The 21,689-nt window shown below is 49.6% G+C and overlaps 2 protein-coding genes and 1 long non-coding RNA gene across 5 annotated transcripts in view; 2 read left to right on the top strand and 1 right to left on the bottom strand.

Moving 5' to 3' along the window:
• Positions 1–150: 150 nt before the first annotated feature.
• Positions 151–4,691, top strand: CIAO2B (cytosolic iron-sulfur assembly component 2B). 2 transcript variants are annotated; one of them, XM_082232273.1, is made up of 5 exons: positions 151–390; positions 1,999–2,076; positions 2,923–3,048; positions 4,224–4,269; positions 4,469–4,691. In XM_082232273.1, exons 1-5 carry the CDS (start codon positions 238–240, stop codon positions 4,564–4,566), a joined length of 501 nt encoding a protein of 166 aa, XP_082088399.1. In that variant the 5' UTR covers positions 151–237; the 3' UTR covers positions 4,567–4,691. The 2 variants fall into 2 exon arrangements, with proteins under 2 accessions (XP_082088399.1, XP_082088400.1); XM_082232274.1 differs by lacking the exon at positions 151–390 and adding an exon at positions 704–736 and having other exon boundaries at positions 1,936–2,076.
• A 2,012-nt stretch (positions 4,692–6,703) lies between these two features.
• On the bottom strand, positions 6,704–15,732 carry MATCAP1 (microtubule associated tyrosine carboxypeptidase 1). Of its 2 annotated transcripts, none has more exons than XM_082232262.1 (7): positions 15,592–15,732; positions 11,860–12,506; positions 10,372–10,515; positions 9,757–9,889; positions 8,229–8,534; positions 7,642–7,739; positions 6,704–7,040 (listed from the first exon to the last, which is right to left on the bottom strand). In XM_082232262.1, exons 2-7 carry the CDS (start codon positions 12,433–12,435, stop codon positions 6,876–6,878), a joined length of 1,422 nt encoding a protein of 473 aa, XP_082088388.1. In that variant the 5' UTR covers positions 12,436–12,506; positions 15,592–15,732; the 3' UTR covers positions 6,704–6,875. The 2 variants fall into 2 exon arrangements, with proteins under 2 accessions (XP_082088388.1, XP_082088387.1); XM_082232261.1 differs by lacking the exon at positions 15,592–15,732 and adding an exon at positions 14,231–14,369.
• Positions 14,412–21,689, top strand: part of LOC309537447 — a 21,124-nt gene continuing 13,846 nt past the window's right edge. The window contains exon 1 of the long non-coding RNA XR_014221927.1: positions 14,412–14,720. This is a non-coding gene — a long non-coding RNA (uncharacterized lncRNA). The remainder of the gene's footprint in view (positions 14,721–21,689) is intronic.

The following is a 21,689-nucleotide window of genomic DNA, read 5'->3' as shown; positions in this document are numbered from 1 at the left end:
GCGGCGAGAAGCAAAATTAGAAACAAAGCGACCCCGGAAGCTCCCGCTTAAGGCAGCGAGATGGGCTCTTCTGATTTCTTAGCTCCGCTGCGCTAAGGCAGCGGACGCAAGTGAGCGCGTTACCCAAATGCCGGAAGCGCGTCACGCCGAAGCCATCTCCGCTCAGCGTCCTTCCGGTGTGGGGAAGCGCTTGGCAACGGCGCTCGGTCTAGCCGGCTGGGTGCCGCCGCCGTCGCCATGGTGGGCCAAGATCCGTCTGCCTCGCCGGCGGGCGGCGCCCTGGAAAACGCGAACCCGCTCATCTACCGGCGCCAGGGCGAGCGGCCCGTCACGGCGCGCGAGGAGGACGACGAGCTGCCCGACGCCATCGACGACCGGGAGATCTTCGATATCCTCATCTGAGCCCAGCCGGGGTTCGCCTGCCAAGGGGGAAAGTCTCCCCGGGGCGGAGGGGGCGGGCCCGGCGCTTCTCCAGTGGCTCATGGAAGTGACGCCTCCCGCTTGCAGCGGCGCCTGGGTTGGGGTCGGGAAGGTGGGTGCGGAGCCGGGCAAGAGGGTCTGAGCCCTGGGAGCCCGGAGTGGGGCTCTGGGGGCAGCAGGCGCGGTGGGTTTGTGTCCGGGGTGCGCAGATCGTGTCACTTTCACACGCCTTCACTCAATAAGCAGGTCGGTTGAATAGTCACATCGATATACAGTAGTCCTTTCTTAACGCACCTCGATGCGTTTTTCGAGTCGTGTAAGTTACAATCTGTCAGGAGGAGGCAAGTCCTACCTCATGAACCTATTTAGATTTCTTTGAGGGTGTCAGCAAGCATGTAGATAGAGGTGATCTGGCTGACATGGAGCACTTGGATTTTCAAAAAAGCTTTTGATGAAGCCCCTGCCAATGACTCCTGCGTAAGCTTAGCAGTCGAGGAATGGTAGGAGAGGTCCTCTTGTTTAAGCTGCAGGAATGAAAGAGTAGGAATAAACGGACAGTTTTCCAAATGGGGAGATGTTGAAAATGGAGCCCTTCAAGGATCAGTGTCGGGATTGTGCTCTTTTAAGTTGTTTATAAATGATTTAGAATTATGGATTAGCAGCAAGGAGGCAAGGTTTGCCGGTAACATTAATTTTTTAAGATTGTTAAAATGAAAAGAGAGTGTGATCGTTTGGAAAGGAATTGAAAACAAAATTGCCGGTATCATACCATGCAACTGCTCTTTGAACGCTGTGTGACATTCTGGTTGCCTCACCATCAAAAGGATATTTTACAGGAAATGGTCTGTAAAAAGGTAACCAAAATGATTGAGAATGGACTAGATTGGTCATTAGCCCAATTCAGCAGGCTTTAAAAAAATTATTATTATTTATTGAATTAATATACAGTGGAACCTTGTGTTACGTACCCCCCCCCCTCCTTACAAGTGCTTTGGGTTACGAGTGCCGCTAACCCGGAAGTAGATGCTCCCGGTTGTGAACTTTGCCCGAGATGCGAGTGGAAGTTGTGTGCCGGCACCATTAGTGAAAGCGCACTTCATGTTAAGAACAGTTTCGGGTTACAAATGGACCTCCGGAATGGGTTAAGTTCATAACCAGAGGTACCACTGTACCGCCCTATACCTGGCGTCCCAGAATAAACTTTTTAGGCACAGAGCAGCTCTGTATCAGGTTTGTATTAGAAATAGCACAGATTGATTTCCTCAAGCATCTCTAGTTCCTGCTCTTCAGGATAGGATTGATAGCTTGCATGATGTGGAAGCCCCACAATAGGTAGATATACAGTGAGGGGGAAAGTATTTGACCCCCTGCTAAATTTGCCTGTTTGCCCTCTGACAAAGGTATTGGCCAACCTGTTTTCTGCATTGGTTGCTGTTGGGAAGGCTTGAGCAGTTTGTCTTCGTTGGGCAACATTTGGGAAGCTCCCATCTTAAATGAAGAATTGCATCCCCACAGGGCCTATTGCTTTGTGCCTGGCCATGCTTTGCTAGTGGAGTGTTTTTCCTTGACTTTCTACATCTCATTCGTTCCATCAACGACCCAGAGCATCCCTTAACATTAGAAGAACTAAACGTCGTAGAACAAGTTCGAGTCAAGGTGAGTGTTGTTGGCCTTTCTCTGCCTTTTCCAAGCTGTAGAGAAAAAATGGCCACTTTTTGAGCCAGAGGCCGGCTGAACAAGCTGTAGCTCATGTCACTAAATTCATGAAAACCAGGTACAAACAGATCCTTTAGGAGAGATGCAGCTTCAAGGAAGAACAGGTGTCTTTCCAGTTTTGCCTGGCCTGATTCTTAAATTCCCCATTTCACTTCCCCACTGCCCAGGAGGCTTTTTATATAACTGCACCTGTGTGACTTATCCAAGCTGCTACCATCATGCCCTACGGTGATGCCCCCTCCCATCTCACCACTACCTGGTTAGCTCAGTGGCCCTTGGCTCAGACTCAGACATTATATTCTTTTATATAGTGTAAGTGTGGGGTTTTGTGTCAGCGTCAACTGGGTAGGTTCTCTTTCTATTCACTTATTACATTTCCTTGGTGGTGAGAGGGATGGGGGTGGGGCCAGGGTGTTGGCTGTCTGTAGTTGGCTGCAGTGAGGTTTGTTTGCATTTGTGAGGTGGTGGGAATGTTGGGTCAAATTAGCCATATTGATTCGTATGCTGTGGATGGGTTCTTGTTGGGCTATGTATGTGATAAAGGGGAGCAATTTGGGGGTGAAGGTGTTCTCTTCTATTTGTCCCCAGGTTGCTTGGTTTTCTTTGTGAATTCCTGGGCATCATCTTCAGACTGAGAGTCTAATTCTCAAAGTACAAATGCAGAGTTAGTAAGATGCAGTGAGACAAGCCAATTAGCTCTTTTTCCAATTAGAACAGCATTTTATGTGGTTTAAATTATGACTCTCTTAAAAAAAAAGTGATTGTGTCGGGATGGGTCTTTCACAGGTAAATGATGCTGAGAGCACCGTTTCAGTGGAATTCACCCCCACCATTCCTCACTGCAGCATGGCAACATTAATTGGCCTTTCAGTCAAAGTGAAGCTGATCAGATCCCTCCCAGAAAGGTTTAAGGTGAGTGGATGTAAATGGCCAAAAGGGCGATGGAGAAATTCTGTTTTCGTTGCATAGGGTGGACATGAGGGGCCTTTGGGGCTGTTGAGGCATTGCTCTTGAGTGATCAGCTGGAAGCAGAATTGTACTGGTAGTTCTGCTTTTACAGTGCCTGCATTCCCCATTGCAAACCTGCAGTGCTCACCAGCCATGAGCAGAAATTAGAATTCTGCAGGTGATAGAAAGTGCGGTGGCAGCTGCAAGTTCCTGTAGCTCCTCAAAGCATTGAAAACCAAGACAAATGTGGGAGACAAAACAATGACCTGGATCAGCAACCTTCAAGGGGAACTCCAAAGTGCTGCTTTGACTTGACATTCTAGAGTGTTGTGAAGGCGTTGCAGGGGATGGGGTGGGGATATAAATTCAAACAGCCAGTGGTGCCAGAAGACTTGATCTGCCCTAGGAAAGGGCCCCAGACAAACAGCTGGCTTGGCCCTTGGGGAGTAGCTCCTGTTTGTGAGACCACTGCTTGGCTCCCAAGAGGCAGCAACTACAGCACCCTGGAAAGCAGCATGAATTTCCTCCTTACTTGCTTCCAGTGACTCCCAGTTTCAGAAGCTCTTGCTCATCTTGGCACTTGACAGGCTAGGTATCAAAGGGATATGTGGGCTTTCCTTCTCCCCTTTGTTTCTATTAAAGCACCTGAGGCTACCAATTGCAGGATCCCATGCAGCTTTTTGGAATTTGGCGTGCTGTAAACCAAGTGCCGTTTTTTCAAATCTATAAGGAAAGGGATCCCTGGCTGCCCCCCAGCTCCACCACTGATCAGATGCCTTCTTTCAGTTGTTTGAGCCCCTCCCACTCCTGCTCCCTAGTGGCTTCTTCATATCCAATGGTGGTGGGGCATTCCAAAGCTTTTGATCAAGGCACTCTGCCTAGCCAGAGTATTTATCCCACTAGAAGAATTCTTGGGTTGGAATTAGAAACAAAGAAACTGCCAAAGTGACAGCGCATCCTCACCAATGAGACACAGAATGGAAGGGAGGGAACTGGTGATGGTGTGTATCTGAGCAACCAAATTAAATTAAGGTAAAATTGGATTAGCAAGGTATAATTTTATTATTCCTCCAGCTGGTTCAACCTGGGGGAACATTATTTGGTGACACAAATGATGCTTCTTCTTCTCTTCCTCCCAGGTGGATGTCCACATAACCCCTGGAACACATGCCTCAGAGCATGCAGGTATGTTTGAAATTCACCACAAAATACGCCTCAGAATAAGTCACTTACATTCCCTTCTATATTTGTTTTGAAGCAAAGCTGGAAGGGAAGAGTACAAATACCACTTGGAATTTTTTTGGTGGGGTCCTAGCCCTTGAGCTATACAGCAGAGGAGGATGAATGTCTTCACTAACTCCTCTTGTGGGGTTCTTTTTCACAGTAAACAAGCAACTGGCTGACAAAGAGAGAGTGGCGGCTGCCTTGGAAAACAACCACCTGTTGGAAGTGGTGAATCAGTGTTTGTCTGGGCGCCCCTGATAATGCATGCTGGGGTGGGGTGGGGTGGGAACAAGCAGGAGATGCTGTTAAAAGCTTGTACCTGTATGTGAATAAAATAATTGTGATTGTTTTGTTTTTAAATAAAGACAATACCCTTTTCCCTACTTAAGCTTGTCTAAAAGTATTGGATTAGAAACACGTGAATCTGAAAAGTAAATCATGAAAACTGAGGAACATGTTTATATAGTATAAATTGAGGACTGGACATCAAATTACCACTCTTACAAAGCTGAATATTTTATAAAGGTCTGAATGTTTCTGGTTTAGAAACATTCCCACGGACAAAACTTACTGTTCTTGGGTGGCTTAGAAAACAAGGTGGAAGAAAATCCTGCAACCAAGTAAAATCCTATATTATAAATGTGCTTCCATCTTTTAGGAAATGGGAGGGCACTTGGAAGGAGATTTTGTCAGTTATGAAAGTGGACAGTTAGATAGACTGGTGTGTTTTCCAGAGCCTTGGCAAACAGGGCACATGATAGACAGTATCTGACATTCTGCAACTGCATTGGCACATCCTACCACATTTTATGGAGATGGCTATGGCTGCTGTTTAGCCTTCAGATTGAGGCAGTTGCAGAGGCAGCCTGGTGGGTGAAATCTACATGGGTAGGAAGGATTTGATACCAGGGGTCAGGATTGCCCAAGACCCTTTACATTGAAAGGGGTGGGTTGTACCATCCATAGGTTCATGACTGTTGGTTGCTTACTGGAGGGCTAGTAGAAGCTGGTGAAGGAAGTGGCATGGGGTGTGGTGGGAGATACCCCTTCTCATTAGTCAAGGCGGGGCGTGGGCACATGTGACTTCTTTCTAAAGTATTCAGAGAGCAAAAAGGTTACCCTCCCACTTCAGTCTGAGCAAGGATTTGAGCTTGGCAGTGCATGAAGATTTCTGCCAACCTCCCCAGCTAAGCACAACAAAAGCAGAGGAGAGTTTTTATTGAATGGAGCAAAATCCGTTTTACACCAAGGAGCCCGGCAGTGGAAATGGCTTTGACAAACAGTGTAGAAGCACAGGTAACATCACCCCCCAGTTGAGGTAGCATCGCAGGATGGAAGGGGTTTTAATACGAATTTATATTATCACTTAATGCCAGAAGAGACTGTTAAAGCAACAGCTTCAGACTTGACACGCAAGGTGGCCCCTGTGCACCTTTGCTCCCTCAGATTCTCCCATTTTATTTGCTTGAGAAACACTACCAAGGTCCTTGGCTCCATTTATGAAGGACCTGCCCTTGCTTATCAAACACTTCCTTTTCTAAGCTAAAGCTACCTGCCCTCCCACACCTCCCTCCTGCCTCAGGGTGGCCACCGGTCTCTCTCTGCACCTCCCCCCAAATCCTTGGGCACAAACATGTTTGGTTGTCAAAAACACAGCTGAAGCAACCCCAGAGCACCCGTCACACTGCACATGCCAACTACAGACAACTGCTTACACTGGACAAAAACTTTTGTCAAAGGACTAGACGGAGCTACTTGCGTCTACTCATGGACCAGCAGGTCTTTCAGAGAAAGCAGCTTCCTGCATTCAAGGCTGTGGAGTCCTGCTGCATTCAAAGTAATTCAGGAGATGTCAAGTGCAGCTCATTGCCTGGCTTGTGAGCTCCCAAGGCATCTGCCAAGTTGGAAGCAAAAGATGCTGGCCAAGAGAGAAAGATCTCTGTCTGATGCAACAAAGCTAGTTTTTCTGAAAAGCTGCAAGCTGACTGAGATGGATATGAAACACACCTGAAGACATTTTCTAACTTTGCGGAAATGGGTTCTGTATCTAAATCTTGGCGGCCAAACCCTGGAAGACATGTTCTTGCGGTGGCTGGTGACCTCTGCGCCTGCTCTCTCTCAGTCAAATGGTTCAATTGGTGAACCAAACACACCAGCTTTTTGTTTTAGCAGGGTCAAAAGTGATGACTGCCAGCCTGCTCCGCAGAAGGGGAACATGCCACATTCCATGTATCTTGAGACATTTTGAAATTACTTTAAATGGCTCCAGATTGGAACACTCAGCAGACCACCTGCAAAGGTTTCTCCTTGAATAGCGGGAAGACTGCCTCATTCCAGTCTTCATTCACCTAATATTCAACCAGAGACCCCAATAAATAAAGAATAAATAGTAGGCTGTAAGCCAGTAAACTGTTTTCAGCAGGACCACAATCTGACACAACAACTTCTTTGAAGACCCCCAAAGGGCCTGTTCATGATTACAGCACAGCCTGTCTTGGGTGACAGCAGCAAAGGCTGGAGGAGCCATAGCCCTCTCCCTCCCTCCCTCTTCCCCCTCAAAGGCCGGCTCATTCTGGCAGCAGCTGTTCCAGTTCCTCGTCACTGAGACAGTTGGTTGCGACAATGTGGTTGAGCTGCTGCATGTACCTCTCTAGATCCTGCATGAAGTGAGGGATTCGAACCTTCTCCAGCACCCCGTATTTCTGAAGATTACTCACATCTTCGTAGGAGACCTGAATTTATTTATAAAAAAAGAGCAACTGAAAGTTAGCAACTCATTCAAAGATGAGGTTTCAGTCTTCTTGCTGGAAGCCACCCACCCAGAGTGGCTGGGGCAACCCAGTTAGATGGGTGAGGTACAAAAAACATCATCATCGCTGCAAGACCAGACCAAATTTACCTCATCTGAGAGCCAGTCTGGTGGAGACTCCTACTGAGGGCCAAACCACATGCATTGTGGGAGATTCACAATCAGAACTCCCTAGTACCTCTTGGGTTAAAAACAGCCATTTTGTTACAATGATAAAGGGGGAGCGGGGAGAGAATAGACATTCTATGCCCTTTGGAGGAAGATCAAGATGAATTGGAGGGCCTCACTTGGATGGAAAAATCGGGTTTTCTTAGTCGAGGACTGTTAGACAACTGTGCTGTCCTCCCTCCCTTCTTGGTCTCTTCCTGCTCTATCCACCTGCCTCCAACTGGAGCAAACACCAGAAGCCAAGCCAAAGAAAGCCCTCTTGGCTATGAGATGGAGGAGGTGAAGGTACCTGCCCCCCACAATACACACACATGGGGGGTGAGGGGGAAAGACCACAGAGCAGGCAGAGCTGTTACCTTCCCCAGGGCAGCCAGCAGCTGAAAGTTGATGGTTTGTCGATGTCTCAGGATCCGGAGAATTCCATCCAGGTACACTTGATCTTTACTGAAACACCCTGAAAGAGAAAAACCACTGACACATCCAGCATAAGCAGGACACTTTGAGTAGGCTTTTCCTTTCAAAGTGACGTCCAAATACTGGCAAGAAATTCAAATACTGCCAAAATCAGGGAACTTCCTGAGGGCTGGAAGGGTGGAGGTTTGCAGGAAGTCACCTTGTGCTTTTGGGGTTTTCTTCTTTTTAGTGTTCTGCAGGGTATCAGAATCTAATTCTGAAGGGCACCATCAATCAGGAGAGCCCCCAGCACCAGCCCTGCTGCACATCAGTGCCCAAGAGCAGAGCTGTCCTTTGCAGGTCACCTATACACCATCCCCCAGGCAGCCATTCTTATGATGGGGAAGGGTGGGTGGGGACTGAGCAAGGGGGTCCTAAATTGGAATTTCAGCAAATGCTGCTCAAGTGACCAACCTCCAGACCCCTGAGGGCTGGGAACATTTGCATCTCTCCAATATTGAGCATCCTCACGCCATGCGAAGGCCCTTACCTGGCTCGGAAGTGTCTGTCTGGCCTCTCTTGGCCCGCACACAGTATTCCCAGCGCACCCCAGGGTCCTGCACGTAGCGCTCCAGGTCATGGAAGAGCTCACAGAAGGACATGTGGCTGGCCCGGTAGACAGTGTAGTAGAGAAGTGCTGCCCTCCACAGGAAGGGCTGCTTGCGGAAGAGGACACTGTGCAGGCTGGCCAGGCCTTCCTCAGTGGGATTCGCCGGCTTCAGGCCGTAGTGCTGGCGACCTTCTGAGCTGTGCCACGGCTGGTGGGCATTGTTGACCCCGCGGATGTAGTGGGTGCCTAAGGCAGAGGAGAGGCATTTCCCCATCATTACTCCTCCTTCACAACTGGCTTGCTTCAGCTTTCCCCCCACCCCACTTCCCAGTCCTTCACTGGGTCAATGAATCGCAGTGCAAAAGAGGACTCACGTCCTGGGTTTTAGGCTGCATGTCCAGGGGTAGGGAACTGGATCTATCAGGTGAGTGGGACCACTCCCTGCCCATCACCTGATGCCTTTACGGCATCGGATGACAACTCAAAAAATTAGAAAGCCTTAAAACTTGGAAAAGTTGAAAACCATGAAATGAATCACTTAAAAATGTGTTATGTCAGGCTTCAGGGAATCAGCTTCCTCCCCTGTGGCCATAAACGAGGAGATCAAACGAAATGAATTCTTACCAGTTAGTTTCTTTAATAAACACAGCAAAGGACAAAAGAAAGCGTCAACCCAAAATGGCGGTGCTCCTAATTAAGGCTTACACCCCCTCCATCCCTATTAATCTATGTCACTCCTACGTCTTGTAATCTGAGCTTGTGCCCTCTGAGCTTTCTGTTCTGAGCTCTTTTCAACCTTGAGCTGGGCGGAGGAATGCTGTCCAGAGACTATGAATCTGTTAACCCTCTCTCTTCCAGTGTTTCTTCTCCTAGCTGTTCCCCATACAGTATTTCCCAGATTCTGCCTTCTGAACTATGCCCCTCTGCAAACCACTGTTCCAAATCTATCTGTCCTCCTGCTCCTGGGAAGATTCTGGAGCAGGAGCAGGTGGAGGTGGTGGCTTCCACCATTCCTCCTCAGCACGGTCCCTGATAGTTCATTAAACTAGATAAAGCCTGACTTATTATTAAGCAGCTTCTTTCAGTCTGATGAGGCTGAAATCTGTTCTGATGTAGCAGTGGTATCATAATGGAACTTGTATTAGACATGAGCCTTCCCTTGATTTTCACAGCCAGACAGAATTTGACAACTAGGCCCCTGCCAGTCAGCACCCAGACCCTCCTGCTCTTCAGAATTCTAGGTCTCTGTGGCACCCAACAGAATTATTAGCCCTCTCCCCAATCCAGCCAGAGTTCAGGGCTGGGTAGTCCAGCTGGTACATCCTTCCCTTGGAAGAAAAACTGGTGTCCCAACTCCTGGCAGACCATTCTCCACTCTCCTCCCATCCCGTGCTCCTTTAATGCCCTTCCAGGGCACAGAGGGTTGGGGAATGTCCCGGAACTTTGCTCCTTCTTCACGGATCCTGACCTATTTCATGGCGCAACATGCCCTCCAGCCAGTTCTGACGAGCCCCAGAAAGGTTGATGGCTAAAGTTGGGCGGCTGTTTTCCACCATCATCACTGCCTGAGACAGCAGGTCCTCGGTCAGCTGAACCACCACCTAGAAGAAGATTGGGGAGCAGGGCCTGTATTTACACTCTGAATTGAGCTGTGAGGGAGTTCCCATCACAGGGCCCAGGATGGAGAACAAGCTTTGAAACCGAAGAGGGAAACCACAGGCCATCCATCCATCCATGCATGTGACAACCAAGACCATCCCAGCATTTATCCCCCAAGATTCTGAGCCTGCTTAGGAAACCCAGCACAGCTCTTAGGAGGTAGGTCAGGCAAGGAGCAGCGCAGAGCTCCCATGCAGCTTCCCTTCCTGGCAGGACTCCATTCAGTCTATGCAATCTCTAGGGGAGAGTCCAGGGCTAGTCCCAGGTGTTGCTTCCCACCTTCACCATCCTGGCTGGATGCAACCCCAAGCAATTACTGCCTGGAGCAGGAAGGATTTGGGGGTTTCCAAGGGCACTGCGCAAAAGGTTGTCAGGGTGCCTCCCTGGGATCATGCAGAAGGTCTTTTGCCAGCAATGGACTCACCTCTCCAGAGCAGCCTTCCTTCTGCATGTACTTCCTGACAATGGACCAGATCTGGCATTTACTGAGCAACTTCCCTCCGTTGGATGCCTCAAAGTTCTCATAGGTGCTATATTTCTCCAGCACAGCATCAATGATTCCAATAGCCTGAAACACACACAACAAGTGAGTTTCAACCCACAACTGCCTGCTTTTTCTATTTAAAACAACAACAACATTTTAAAAATGTTTTTTGGCTACCAGATACAAAGAAAGAATTCCCCACTCACTCCTGAAGAGAGTACTCCTGATGTATTCAAGATTAATGAATAATGTTAAAGGAGGTCCAACGCAAGCTAGTTGAAGTTGTCCTTCAGATGCTGGCAACCTGGATTCATTCTACTTTTTAACTTCGTAAGAATTAAAACTAAAGCAAGTTGAATAATAGATGTCTGTCCATTAGTTATTCCATTGTTCCTGTAGCTTATTTTAAAAGGCACAATCTATATGCATGTGTTTTGCCTTTTTCTCCATTATGTATTTCCCTGGATAACCAGAAACTACCTTGGATATTTATGTGCTGTAAGACCAATTAGTCAAACTGAAGAGCATGAAAGACTGGTGGTTGCCATCATGAGATCACCCCTTCCTCTGCCTCAGCTAAGAAGCCCTAAGCAGCCCAGCCATCAACACAGAGAACTGAGGCCATGTTGCTCCACAGCAGGCAGACCTGGCTAACCAGAGGCAGCAAGCCTCTGTGATTCCTCAAAGTCTGGCAGCTGAAGGAGCTGGTCAAGTTTTATTCTAGCCTGGCAAATGTCTTTCAGCTCCCCTCCGCAAAAGACAACTGTGGACAACTTCCCTCAGAGGACTGTTGTGAGAATTAACAAGAGGACTCAAAAGTTCTAACACCACCACAGAAAGAAGAAGTAGAAAGAATTGCTCAGCCCAAAACAGGGTAGCACCAGCTGTGAGCAGAAGACCCAATTCAAACTGCCATCATTCCCTTAGTCTCAGCCCTCCAGTCTGAGCTGCTGGGCTGCTGAAAGAAGCATCTGATTTCCAAGTTTCAATCTTCACCCTCTTAGATGCCTGAGTCCCAGCATCCCACAGTAAAGCACTGCCTGGATGTTGGGGGAGTGGGGCACGTGCTCATGTGTGCCAGGATCAGAGCAGGCTCTCTCCCTCCAGTGCCTGACTCAGTTTCTTTGGACCCCCTTGCCAAACTAGAATCTAGCAAAGTAGGTGAGCCTCTAGATTCTGCAAAACATTTTGCCCCCCTGCTCCTTACAGGGTTATTGTGAGGATTACTGATGCACACAGTATAATGCCAGGATGGGTGCAGCTGCACTCCTGCTGCTGAGACCCAAAGCATCTTTGCTCCCTCTGGGAGGCAGAGACTTGCTGGCTCAGTCTCCTCGCGGCAGAGCAGAGGGGAAGGGTTGTGGAGGGAGGAATAGCCATTTGGAAGAAAATGGCAAAGACAAAGGGAGCAGAGGAAACTTTTCTTACCTGTGAAATAAACTGCCCAGAGGCCTCTTTGTATTTCTCCAACACGGCTTCAGGGACAGGCTCTGCGTATTCAAACTGGGGGTTGTAGGCGTAGCAGGCCCCAAAGAACTTCTCCCTCTCTTTGTCAACGTTCACCGGCCGCAGGGCCACCAGCAGGCAGGGACTTTTCCTCTTGGCCCCGATGCACCTGTCCGCCTTGGCTTTGGGGAGGTGAGGCAGGGAGGCGGCACTGCGGATCTGCCCCCGCGCGCGGTCCCTTCGGTTCACTGCGCAGATGCTCTCGCTCCGGCGCATCCAGCTGCAGGGATTCTGGAAGGCAGGGCAGAGGCCCACGGGGGGCGGCACTTGGGGCTCTGGGTTCTGGAGGCACTTGGTCTTGGGGGGCGCCCGCTGGCCCGGGCTGGAGGAGTCTGAATCCAGAGAAAGGGAAGGAGAGAAGAAGGGAGGCACCCGCAGCCCCTCATAGGGACGAGAGGCCTCCTTCTTCCCGCTTCTCCGCTGCTGCAGGCCAGCACCAAAGACATCAGGCTGCTGTTCCCGCCGCCGAAAGGACTGCCGACCCGAGTCCAGCACCATCTTGTTTGGGGGCAGCCCTCTGAGGGGATGTCATCAGGCCAGCTCGGAGGATTCTTTGCTCGGAGGAAGCCCTGGCAGCAAAGAAAAGGAGGCACAGGCTTCAGGCTAAGATTCCCTTCTCCACAAAAAAATTGGTAGCTAAGTTTGATCAGGGTCGTTAAAACCAAAAGAGAATTTGAAGAGCTCCGCAAGGACCTCTGCAAACTGAATGAATGGGCTGTAAACAGCTAATGCAGTTGCAAGTGAAAGCAAGTGCAAAGTGATGAAAGTTGGGGCAAAAAGACTGTTGATTTCACAAGTGCACTCATGGGGTCTGAACTGGTGGTGTCTTACCAGAAATGAGACCTTGGGGTCATAACAGATAGCTCAGTGAACATGTTGACCCAGTGTGCAGCAGCTGTGAAAAACACAAATTTCATGCTAGGGATCATTAGGAAAGGAATTGAAAATATAGCTGCTAATATTGTAGTGCCATTATACAAATCTATGTTGCAACTTCACATGGAAGAATGTGCCCATTTCTGGCTACCTCATTTCAAAAAGAGTATTGTAGAATTTGAAAAGGGCACCCAAAATTATAACGGAATGGAGCGGTGAAAAAGAATTGACATGGTCAAAGTTTCTAGAATGAGGCAAGGCATGGAGAGTGGACAGAGAAAAGCTTTCCTCCTTCTCTCCTAAGACTAGACCCCATGGGCTTCCAATGAAGCTGAATATTGGAAGATTCCAGACGGTCAGAAGAAAGGACTTCTTCAGGCAGAACACGGCGAAATGATGGAACTCACTCCCCCAGCAACGGCCACCAACTTCAATGGTTTTAAAAAAAGGATTGGACAGATTCATTCAGGAGAAGGCTGCCAACAGCCACAATGGCTCTGCCCTGCCTCCCTGGACAGACTCAGTAATGCCTCTGAATACTGCAGAAGGGGAGAGTGCAGATCTTGTGCTCAGGTCCTGCTTGTGGGTTTCTTCCCTTTGGGGCATCTGGATGGCCACTGTAAAGACAGGAATGTCTACCATCGACCTGAGCCAGCAAGTCTGCTCTCACGTACTTCACCAGCTGCGGGGCGGAAGGGTGCTGCTGCTGCTGCTGCTGACAGCAACATCTCTCTTTTGGCCTGTTCTCCTCGCAAGAGGCAGCTCTGGATGGTGACCCAGTAAGCACCCCCACAGGCTTTGCATTATCTGAAAACATGAAGAGGGACCACAGGTCCTTACTAAAGTCTGATGTGCTAAGCTTGGCTGCCATTACTCAGTGAGGAGGAGCAGGAGGAGACTCTCAGTGTGTGTTCAGTCACCCTTGTAGTGACTACTTTGCATGTTCTATGGCCAGGTTATTGGCACTAAAAATGGGCTCTAAGTTTCCTCCCTGGCTTTGGGCTTCCTCCCCCTAAACTCTACTCAGAGTAGAACTAACACTGGCTACAACGCTTAGCTGTCAGGATCCACCAATACTTCCCATCTGAAGATGCCTTCTAGGGTCCTTCTGAAAGGCAACTGTGTGCTCTGCCCCTGAGCCTGCCGCCACCCACCCTGAGCATGTTTGGCCATGGTAGAGAGGAAGAGGAAGAAGGATTTCTGCATGCAACAGGGAGCTGATTTAAGGAATCCCCATTGAGCAAAAAGCAAAAATGGATCTCTGAGCCCTGGTTCCCAGGAGCACCTGGCTAGCCAGAGGGACCTTTAAAGAGCTGGCTGACAAGGGGTGAAGTCAAAGGGCAGAATGGGCAGGTCTAGTAGCCACTATTCAACAGGACAGCTAAGGATGGAGTCTCCATGTCCATGAGCAATATACCTCAGATCTTAGGGGCTAGCTGCTCCTGAGCTTCTCAAAGGCAGACTTGGCTGACTGGCTGGCTGGCTGCTCTGGGAGACAGAATACTGGCTGGGGCAGGCCTTGGTCTGATCCAGAGAGGAGATTCTTATGTCATCATAATGGACAGGAGGCAAACAGGGAAGGGGGGGGGCAGGAGGACTACTGGAAACCCTAGCACAGCACAGCAAACTCACACCACTTGCACCATCTGTGCAATTCCACAACTGAAGGCAGAGTCTACCTTCAAGCATTACTGAAGGGAGCAGGGAGCAGGGCGGAGATGCCGATTCAGCTCCTTGCCAAGGGCACAAGGAGCCTAGGAATGCATCTGTATGTAGGAAGCATCCCTGGAGCAAGGCAAGGGAAGCTGCCCCATCCAGATTGAGCCCCATCAGCTCTGCGAATGGCCTGGGGACCACAGGAATTGCAGGGGCTCAACAGGCACAGGTTTGCCCAGCATGACCCAAAGGTGGCTCTTGCCAAATCTGCTCCCCTTATTTATGGCACAGCAAATAGGCAAGCTGATGTTTGCTTGTCCTTGCGTCTCAACAGGAATCCAGGGCTCCTCATCTCCAAGTAGGGGAAGCAGGTGGTTGGAGGGTGCCCCAAAAGGAGCACTTTGGGCTGGGACAGCTGCTGGGGCATCTCCAAGGAGACAGGCAGGCAGTCAGGACTTAGTCTATGATATGGGGGAGGCCAGACCTTATTCTCTGTGCCGGGTGGGAGAGAACATGTAAAGCAAGGGTCCTTGAGGCTACTGTTAGTGTGAGGTTTCCATGCCTGAGGGATCCCTGAATCCACCGTCAGCCTCCCGTTCAACCAGACAGGACCACGAGATTGCACGCTCTCCCCCATCACACAATAGATCCTGGAGGTTGGGTTTCCCACACATTCTCCGCAGCTGGATAGCACCTGCAGGAAGACCCCACGCAGAAACAAAAGCCCGGCGACACCCCGGAGCTGAAGCTGCCTTTGGGGAGATCCCGAAGATCAGGATTTCAGCAAGGCCCCGAGAGTCACACGGGGGTCCGGGGGAAGAGAAACCGGGTTCAGTCGCCTTGCTCAGCAATAGGCACGTGGGTCGCTAGGTGGACTTGGGCCAGCTGGTCTGTCTGCGCCCGACCCTCCTCGCAGGGCTGTTGTTAGGATCACTGGGGGGTTCGTCCCTCGGAGGCTCCCCGGGACTTCTTTGCAGGGGATCTCTTTGTGGGCCCGCAGCTATCCAAGAAAAGCGAGCCCCCGAACCGCCTTTTGTCCTTGGGAACCCCGCCCCGCCGCCAGAGATCCCGCCCGCCGGGGGTTCCCCTCCTTCACCCCACCGTAGCCGCCCCGGTACCTACCCGGCTGCGCTCCCTCCTCCTCCTCGGCCCGCTTGGTCGGTTCGGCGGAGGAAGCGCGGGAGGGTCTGCGAGGCGGGCGGCGACGGGGGTGGGGAGAGACCGACCGACAGACAAGGGCTTCGAGCATGCTCAGTGGCGCTGCGGAGGAAGGCGCGCCCGCACAGCCAGACCCCTCCCCGGGCAGGCGGGCTCCAGCGACCCCCGAAGAAGCGGCGGCGCCAGGGCGGCTCCCGCTCCGGACCAGGAGGAGTCCGCCGCCCTTCGGGAGCCGAACCGGGCTGGGGCTGCAGGCGCTGCCGTCTCTCTTCCCCTCGAGGCTGCGGGAAGCCCTTGGAGGGCCGCCCAGGGCAGCGCTTGGGGGAAAGCCTTGGGCGTGTCGCAAGGGGCGGGTAAGCGCGCTCTGCCCCCTCCCCAGGGACCCGAAAGGAGGGCCGCCTCTCCAGTCCCCCCATTGCGCGCATCACCTGATGGCATCGGTGCGCCTTTGTCTCCCAGCAGCTGCCGGCCCGTGGGGTGGGATGGGGGGGGGTCCCTCTTCCTCCCACTCCAACGCCTCGTTTCGCTTCTCCTTTTCTTTTTGGGAGCGTTTCATGGCTGGGTATTTTTTTAAAAAATAAATTGTGTTAGGGGTGATGCGCCAACTTTAAACATTTTAAATGAATAGATAAATAGGCAGTTTAATTCATTGACCCACTGAAACCCAGGCGCTTAATCAACTCGGCTTTCTTCAAGCGGGTGCGGAGGGCACAAAGGCTTTCTTCTTCTCTCTGCCTGGGACAGGGCAGGTAATGGTCCAGATCTCTTCTGCATTGCCTCAATGCGCCTGCGCTCTCTGGTGCCTTCCTTGCCAAGGCTGGAAGGGTCGGCTGGCGAGGATTAGACCCAAGGCACTGCTCAGCGGCTCTCAGCTGATCTGCGGGAGGCGGGCGGCGGCATTAAGCTGCAGCAATAAATAGCAACAACAAGCTGCTTTCACTTCTGCCATTGCAGGTCATTCCACCGTTTAATTTTAAACTGTCACGGTTTTTGATCAGGTTTTGCCCTAAAGCACAGCTGTAAGCAGGGTTTTTTCTGTCTGCGTTGAAGTTCAGTTTCAACAGCAAATCTAAACACAGAAAGAACCGATTCCCTCACACCCTTTCAGAATTAGTCCCTGTAAAGGCCTGACCCCACGTGCAAAGCAGGGGCTGCCCCAGCTGACTGGGAATTTAAGGTATCACAAATGTTTGGCAGTGTGTTCTCTTAAAAATTAGCTTTTACAGCTAATTTTAACAAACTTTTGCCATTTTATTATGTATTTATGTTATGTATTTTTGTGTTTTTATATTGTACACTGTCCTGAGATCCTCAGAGGACGAATGGCATAGAAATTATATATATATATATATATATATATATATATATATATATATGCTTTCGTAGATTTTCACGGGTACAGGAATGCAGGTTTTGGTGTCTTCGGGTGTCTTCCCGTGTAAGAGTTGGGGTGTCTGTGCGACGTTTCGACGAGGTCTCACTCGTCATCTTCAGGCTGGTGCTTTCGGCTTCTTGTTACTGGAACAGAGCAGAATCTGGTGTTTGAGTTCCTATAAATACTGTTGAGGGGTGTGGTGTATAGCCTCCAACGTTCTGGGCAGAGAGGAAGTTCCTAGATTAGTGTGCCTTTTCTTCTTTTGTTCCTTAATTACTTGAGGGATATCTTGAGTGATTTCATGAGTGATATTCTGAATACCACTGGGTGGGTCATTAAGTGTAGATTAGTTGCTAAAGCTTTTGTGTCTTGACCTCTTGAGCTTGTGAAGAGTTTTTCTGAGAAGATAGCTGTGCTGCATTTAGTTGTGCTCTGGCTTGGCTTCGTGTATAGGGGCGAGCTGTGGTTTTGTGCCTTGTGCCAGCCAGATCTGTGTAGGGATTGCAGGGGGGTGCAGCATCCGGAGGTGCCACTATAGTTTGGCTACTGGATGGAGTCTGTAATATGTCTGTGGAGAGGGTCTGGGTTTGGGTCTGGTGTGGTTGATTGGTGACGGCGTTCTGTGTGCCTCTGGTTCTGGTGTCGGTTTTTGTGGGGAGGGCTAATTTCCAGATGTCTGGCAGGCGGGACGTGTCGTCACGCTTGTTCATGTTGTGAGGGTGTTTCTCTATCTCGATGGCTTCCATGATTATTCTCTTGTGGTGATGTTCCATGTTAAAGACCAGATTCTGCTCTGTTCCAGTAACAACAAGCCGAAAGCACCAGCCTGAAGATGACGAGTGAGACCTCGTCGAAACGTCGCACAGACACCCCAACTCTTACACGGGAAGACACCCGAAGACACCAAAACCATATATATATATATATATATATATATATATGCAGGTTTTGGTGTCTTCGGGTGTCTTCCCGTGTAAGAGTCGGGGTGTCTGTGCGACGTTTCGACGAGGTCTCACTCGTCATCTTCAGGCTGGTGCTTTCGGCTTCTTGTTACTGGAACAGAGCAGAGTCTGGTGTTTGAGTTCCTATAAATACTGTTGAGGGGTGTGGTGTATAGCCTCCAACGTTCTGGGCAGAGAGGAAGTTCCTAGATTAGTGAGCCTTTTCTTCTTTTGTTCCTTAATTACTTGAGGGATATCTTGGGTGATTTCATGAGTGATATTCTGAATACCACTGGGTGGGTCATTAAGTGTAGATTAGTTGCTAAAGCTTTCGTGTCTTGACCTCTTGAGCTTGTGAAGAGTTTTTCTGAGAAGATGGCTGTGCTGCATTTAGTTGTGCTCTGGCTTGGCTTCGTGTATAGGGGCGAGCTGTGGTTTTGTGCCTTGTGCCAGCCAGATTTGTGTAGGGATTGCAGGGGGGTGCAGCATCCGGAGGTGCCACTATAGTTTGGCTACTGGATGGAGTCTGTAATATGTCTGTGGAGAGGGTCTGGGTTTGGGTCTGGTGTGGTTGATTGGTGACGGCGTTCTGTGTGCCTCTGGTTCTGGTGTCGGTTTTTGTGGGGAGGGCTAATTTCCAGATGTCTGGCAGGCGGGACGTGTCGTCACGTTTGTTCATGTTGTGAGGGTGTTTCTCTATCTCGATGGCTTCCATGATTATTCTCTTGTGGTGATGTTCCATGTTAAAGAGCAATTTGGAATCTGCAAAATTAATTTCGTGTCCTGTTTCTTTCATGTGTTGAAAGTATTTATAGGAACTCAAACACCAGACTCTGCTCTGTTCCAGTAACAAGAAGCCGAAAGCACCAGCCTGAAGATGACGAGTGAGACCTCGTCGAAACGTCGCACAGACACCCCGACTCTTACACGGGAAGACACCCGAAGACACCAAAACCTGCATTCCTGTACCCGTGAAAATCTACGAAAGCATATATATATATATATATATATATTTGCTTTCGTAGATTTTCACGGGTACAGGAATGCAGGTTTTGGTGTCTTCGGGTGTCTTCCCGTGTAAGAGTCGGGGTGTCTGTGCGACGTTTCGACGAGGTCTCACTCGTCATCTTCAGGCTGGTGCTTTCGGCTTCTTGTTACTGGAACAGAGCAGAATCTGGTGTTTGAGTTCCTATAAATACTGTTGAGGGGTGTGGTGTATAGCCTCCAACGTTCTGGGCAGAGAGGAAGTTCCTAGATTAGTGTGCCTTTTCTTCTTTTGTTCCTTAATTACTTGAGGGATATCTTGAGTGATTTCATGAGTGATATTCTGAATACCACTGGGTGGGTCATTAAGTGTAGATTAGTTGCTGAAGCTTTCGTGTCTTGACCTCTTGAGCTTGTGAAGAGTTTTTCTGAGAAGATGGCTGTGCTGCATTTAGTTGTGCTCTGGCTTGGCTTCGTGTATAGGGGCGAGCTGTGGTTTTGTGCTTTGTGCCAGCCAGATCTGTGTAGGGATTGCAGGGGGGTGCAGCATCCGGAGGTGCCACTATAGTTTGGCTACTGGATGGAGTCTGTAATATGTCTGTGGAGAGGGTCTGGGTTTGGGTCTGGTGTGGTTGATTGGTGACGGCGTTCTGTGTGCCTCTGGTTCTGGTGTCGGTTTTTGTGGGGAGGGCTAATTTCCAGATGTCTGGCAGGCGGGACGTGTCGTCACGCTTGTTCATGTTGTGAGGGTGTTTCTCTATCTCGATGGCTTCCATGATTATTCTCTTGTGGTGATGTTCCATGTTAAAGAGCAATTTGGAATCTGCAAAATTAATTTCGTGTCCTGTTTCTTTCATGTGTTGGAAAAGAGAGGAAGTTTTTTCTTCTTTTTTGACGGCATTCTTGTGTTCTGCGATACGTGCATTTATTCGTCTGTTTGTTTGTCCAATGTACGTGGCTGGGCAGACTTTGCAGGGTATTTCATAGACCCCTTGGTTTTCCAGCTGGATTTTGTCTTTTGGGTTTCTGAGGATATTGGCTATTTTTTGGTTGGTGCAGAAGGCTGTTTTGATATTGTGTTTATGGAGGATTTTGCTGATTTTGTCTGTAGTGCCCTTGATATAAGGAAGGAGGGCCATGCCATTGTTTTCTTCTGTGTCTTGGTTTTTGGGGGGTGTTTCTTTTTGGATTAGCTTCGTAACCCTGTTTTTCTGGTATCCATTGGCGATTAACACATTTGAGAGATTCTGTAACTCAGTTGTCAAGTGGTCTTTGTCAGCCAGGCGTTTGGTTCTGGAGATGAGAGTCTTGGCTACGGAGTTTATTTGTGCAGGGTGGTGGTGTGATTGTGCATGTAAGTAGCGGTTGGTGTGTGTTTTTTTCCGGTAGATAGTGTGTCCTAGGGAGCCATCTTCTCAGAAAAACTCTTCACAAGCTCAAGAGGTCAAGACACGAAAGCTTCAGCAACTAATCTACACTTAATGACCCACCCAGTGGTATTCAGAATATCACTCATGAAATCACTCAAGATATCCCTCAAGTAATTAAGGAACAAAAGAAGAAAAGGCACACTAATCTAGGAACTTCCTCTCTGCCCAGAACGTTGGAGGCTATACACCACACCCCTCAACAGTATTTATAGGAACTCAAACACCAGATTCTGCTCTGTTCCAGTAACAAGAAGCCGAAAGCACCAGCCTGAAGATGACGAGTGAGACCTCGTCGAAACGTCGCACAGACACCCCGACTCTTACACGGGAAGACACCCGAAGACACCAAAACCTGCATATATATATATATATATATATATATATATATATATATATATATATGGTAAAACAGCAGACTTGCCTGTGGAGTCAGCCCCCAAAGCATTTGCTGTCAGAGGCCAGTCCCCCCCCCCAAAAAAAGTTCCATGTATAGGAGCTGAGTGGACTGGGGCTGACTATGGAAAGGCCTCCTCCTCCACGCCACCTGAGGAGGGGTAGAGAAGGCTGTGTTGCCTGTAGGCAGCAGCTCAGACCTCTGGCAGAGAGGCACAGTTGGGAGACTCAGGAGTGAGGCTGGTATGCTGCTAGTGTTCCATCAGCCTCCTTCTCACAAGCAGTAGATGAAGTGGCCAAGTTGGGCGTAGGCAGGTGGCAGCTAATGTGAAGGAATGCTCCTCAATATGCAAGGCCCTGCCAGACTGAAATCAAGATCCACTACGTCCACAGCATTCCCCTGATCCACCAAGCTTGTAACTCCATTGAAAAAAGAAACAAGGTTTGTCTGGCATGACTTGTCTTTGAGAAACCCATGCTGGATCTTAGTAATCACAGCATCCCTTTCTAAGTGCCCACAGACAGACTGGGGTGGTGCTGCCCCACTCTTGGGATAAGGAAGGTTTGGAAGGGTGGGGTGGCCCCTTCTCCTGCAGAAAGGGTGGGAGCTGCTCCCTATCTTGGGTTGGAGGAAGTGGGAGCAGGCTGCTTCCTTCTTTTGGTTTGAGGAAGGTTTGGGGGCTGCCCTTTCTATTGGGGTGATATGAGAGCTGCTCCTTCTCTTGGGGGGCAGCTTTGGTGTTAGCTGCCACCTTCCCTTGTGGAGGGACCTGGGAAGAAGAGCATTTGGGAGGAGCTGCTTGCCCTCAGGGTCTGAAAGGGCACCCTGTGGACTGAAAGGGAGAGAAAAAGAGAGGGACACTTCATTCATAAAATTATTTTTATACTGCGTTGTCTCATACACATGTGCATGCACACACACATTCATTGAAACTGTTT

This window comes from Podarcis vaucheri (genome assembly GCF_965113315.1).
Source record: "Podarcis vaucheri genome assembly, chromosome: 7".
NCBI lineage: Eukaryota > Metazoa > Chordata > Lepidosauria > Squamata > Lacertidae > Podarcis > Podarcis vaucheri.
This window is presented reverse-complemented; position numbering and strand designations above follow the sequence as displayed.

Coding starts and splice junctions, on each gene's coding strand:
- CIAO2B (XM_082232273.1), top strand. CDS start 238: ATGGTGGGCCAAGATCCGTCTGCCTCGCCGGCGGGCGGCGCCCTGGAA. Junction 3,049..4,223: donor CCCTCCCAGAAAGGTTTAAG/GTGAGTGGATGT, acceptor TCTTCCTCCCAG/GTGGATGTCCACATAACCCC. Junction 4,270..4,468: donor ACATGCCTCAGAGCATGCAG/GTATGTTTGAAA, acceptor TCTTTTTCACAG/TAAACAAGCAACTGGCTGAC.
- MATCAP1 (XM_082232262.1), bottom strand. CDS start 12,435: ATGGTGCTGGACTCGGGTCGGCAGTCCTTTCGGCGGCGGGAACAGCAG. Junction 10,516..11,859: donor CTGGGCAGTTTATTTCACAG/GTAAGAAAAGTT, acceptor TGTGTGTTTCAG/GCTATTGGAATCATTGATGC. Junction 7,041..7,641: donor TGCTGGCTGCCCTGGGGAAG/GTAACAGCTCTG, acceptor AAATAAATTCAG/GTCTCCTACGAAGATGTGAG.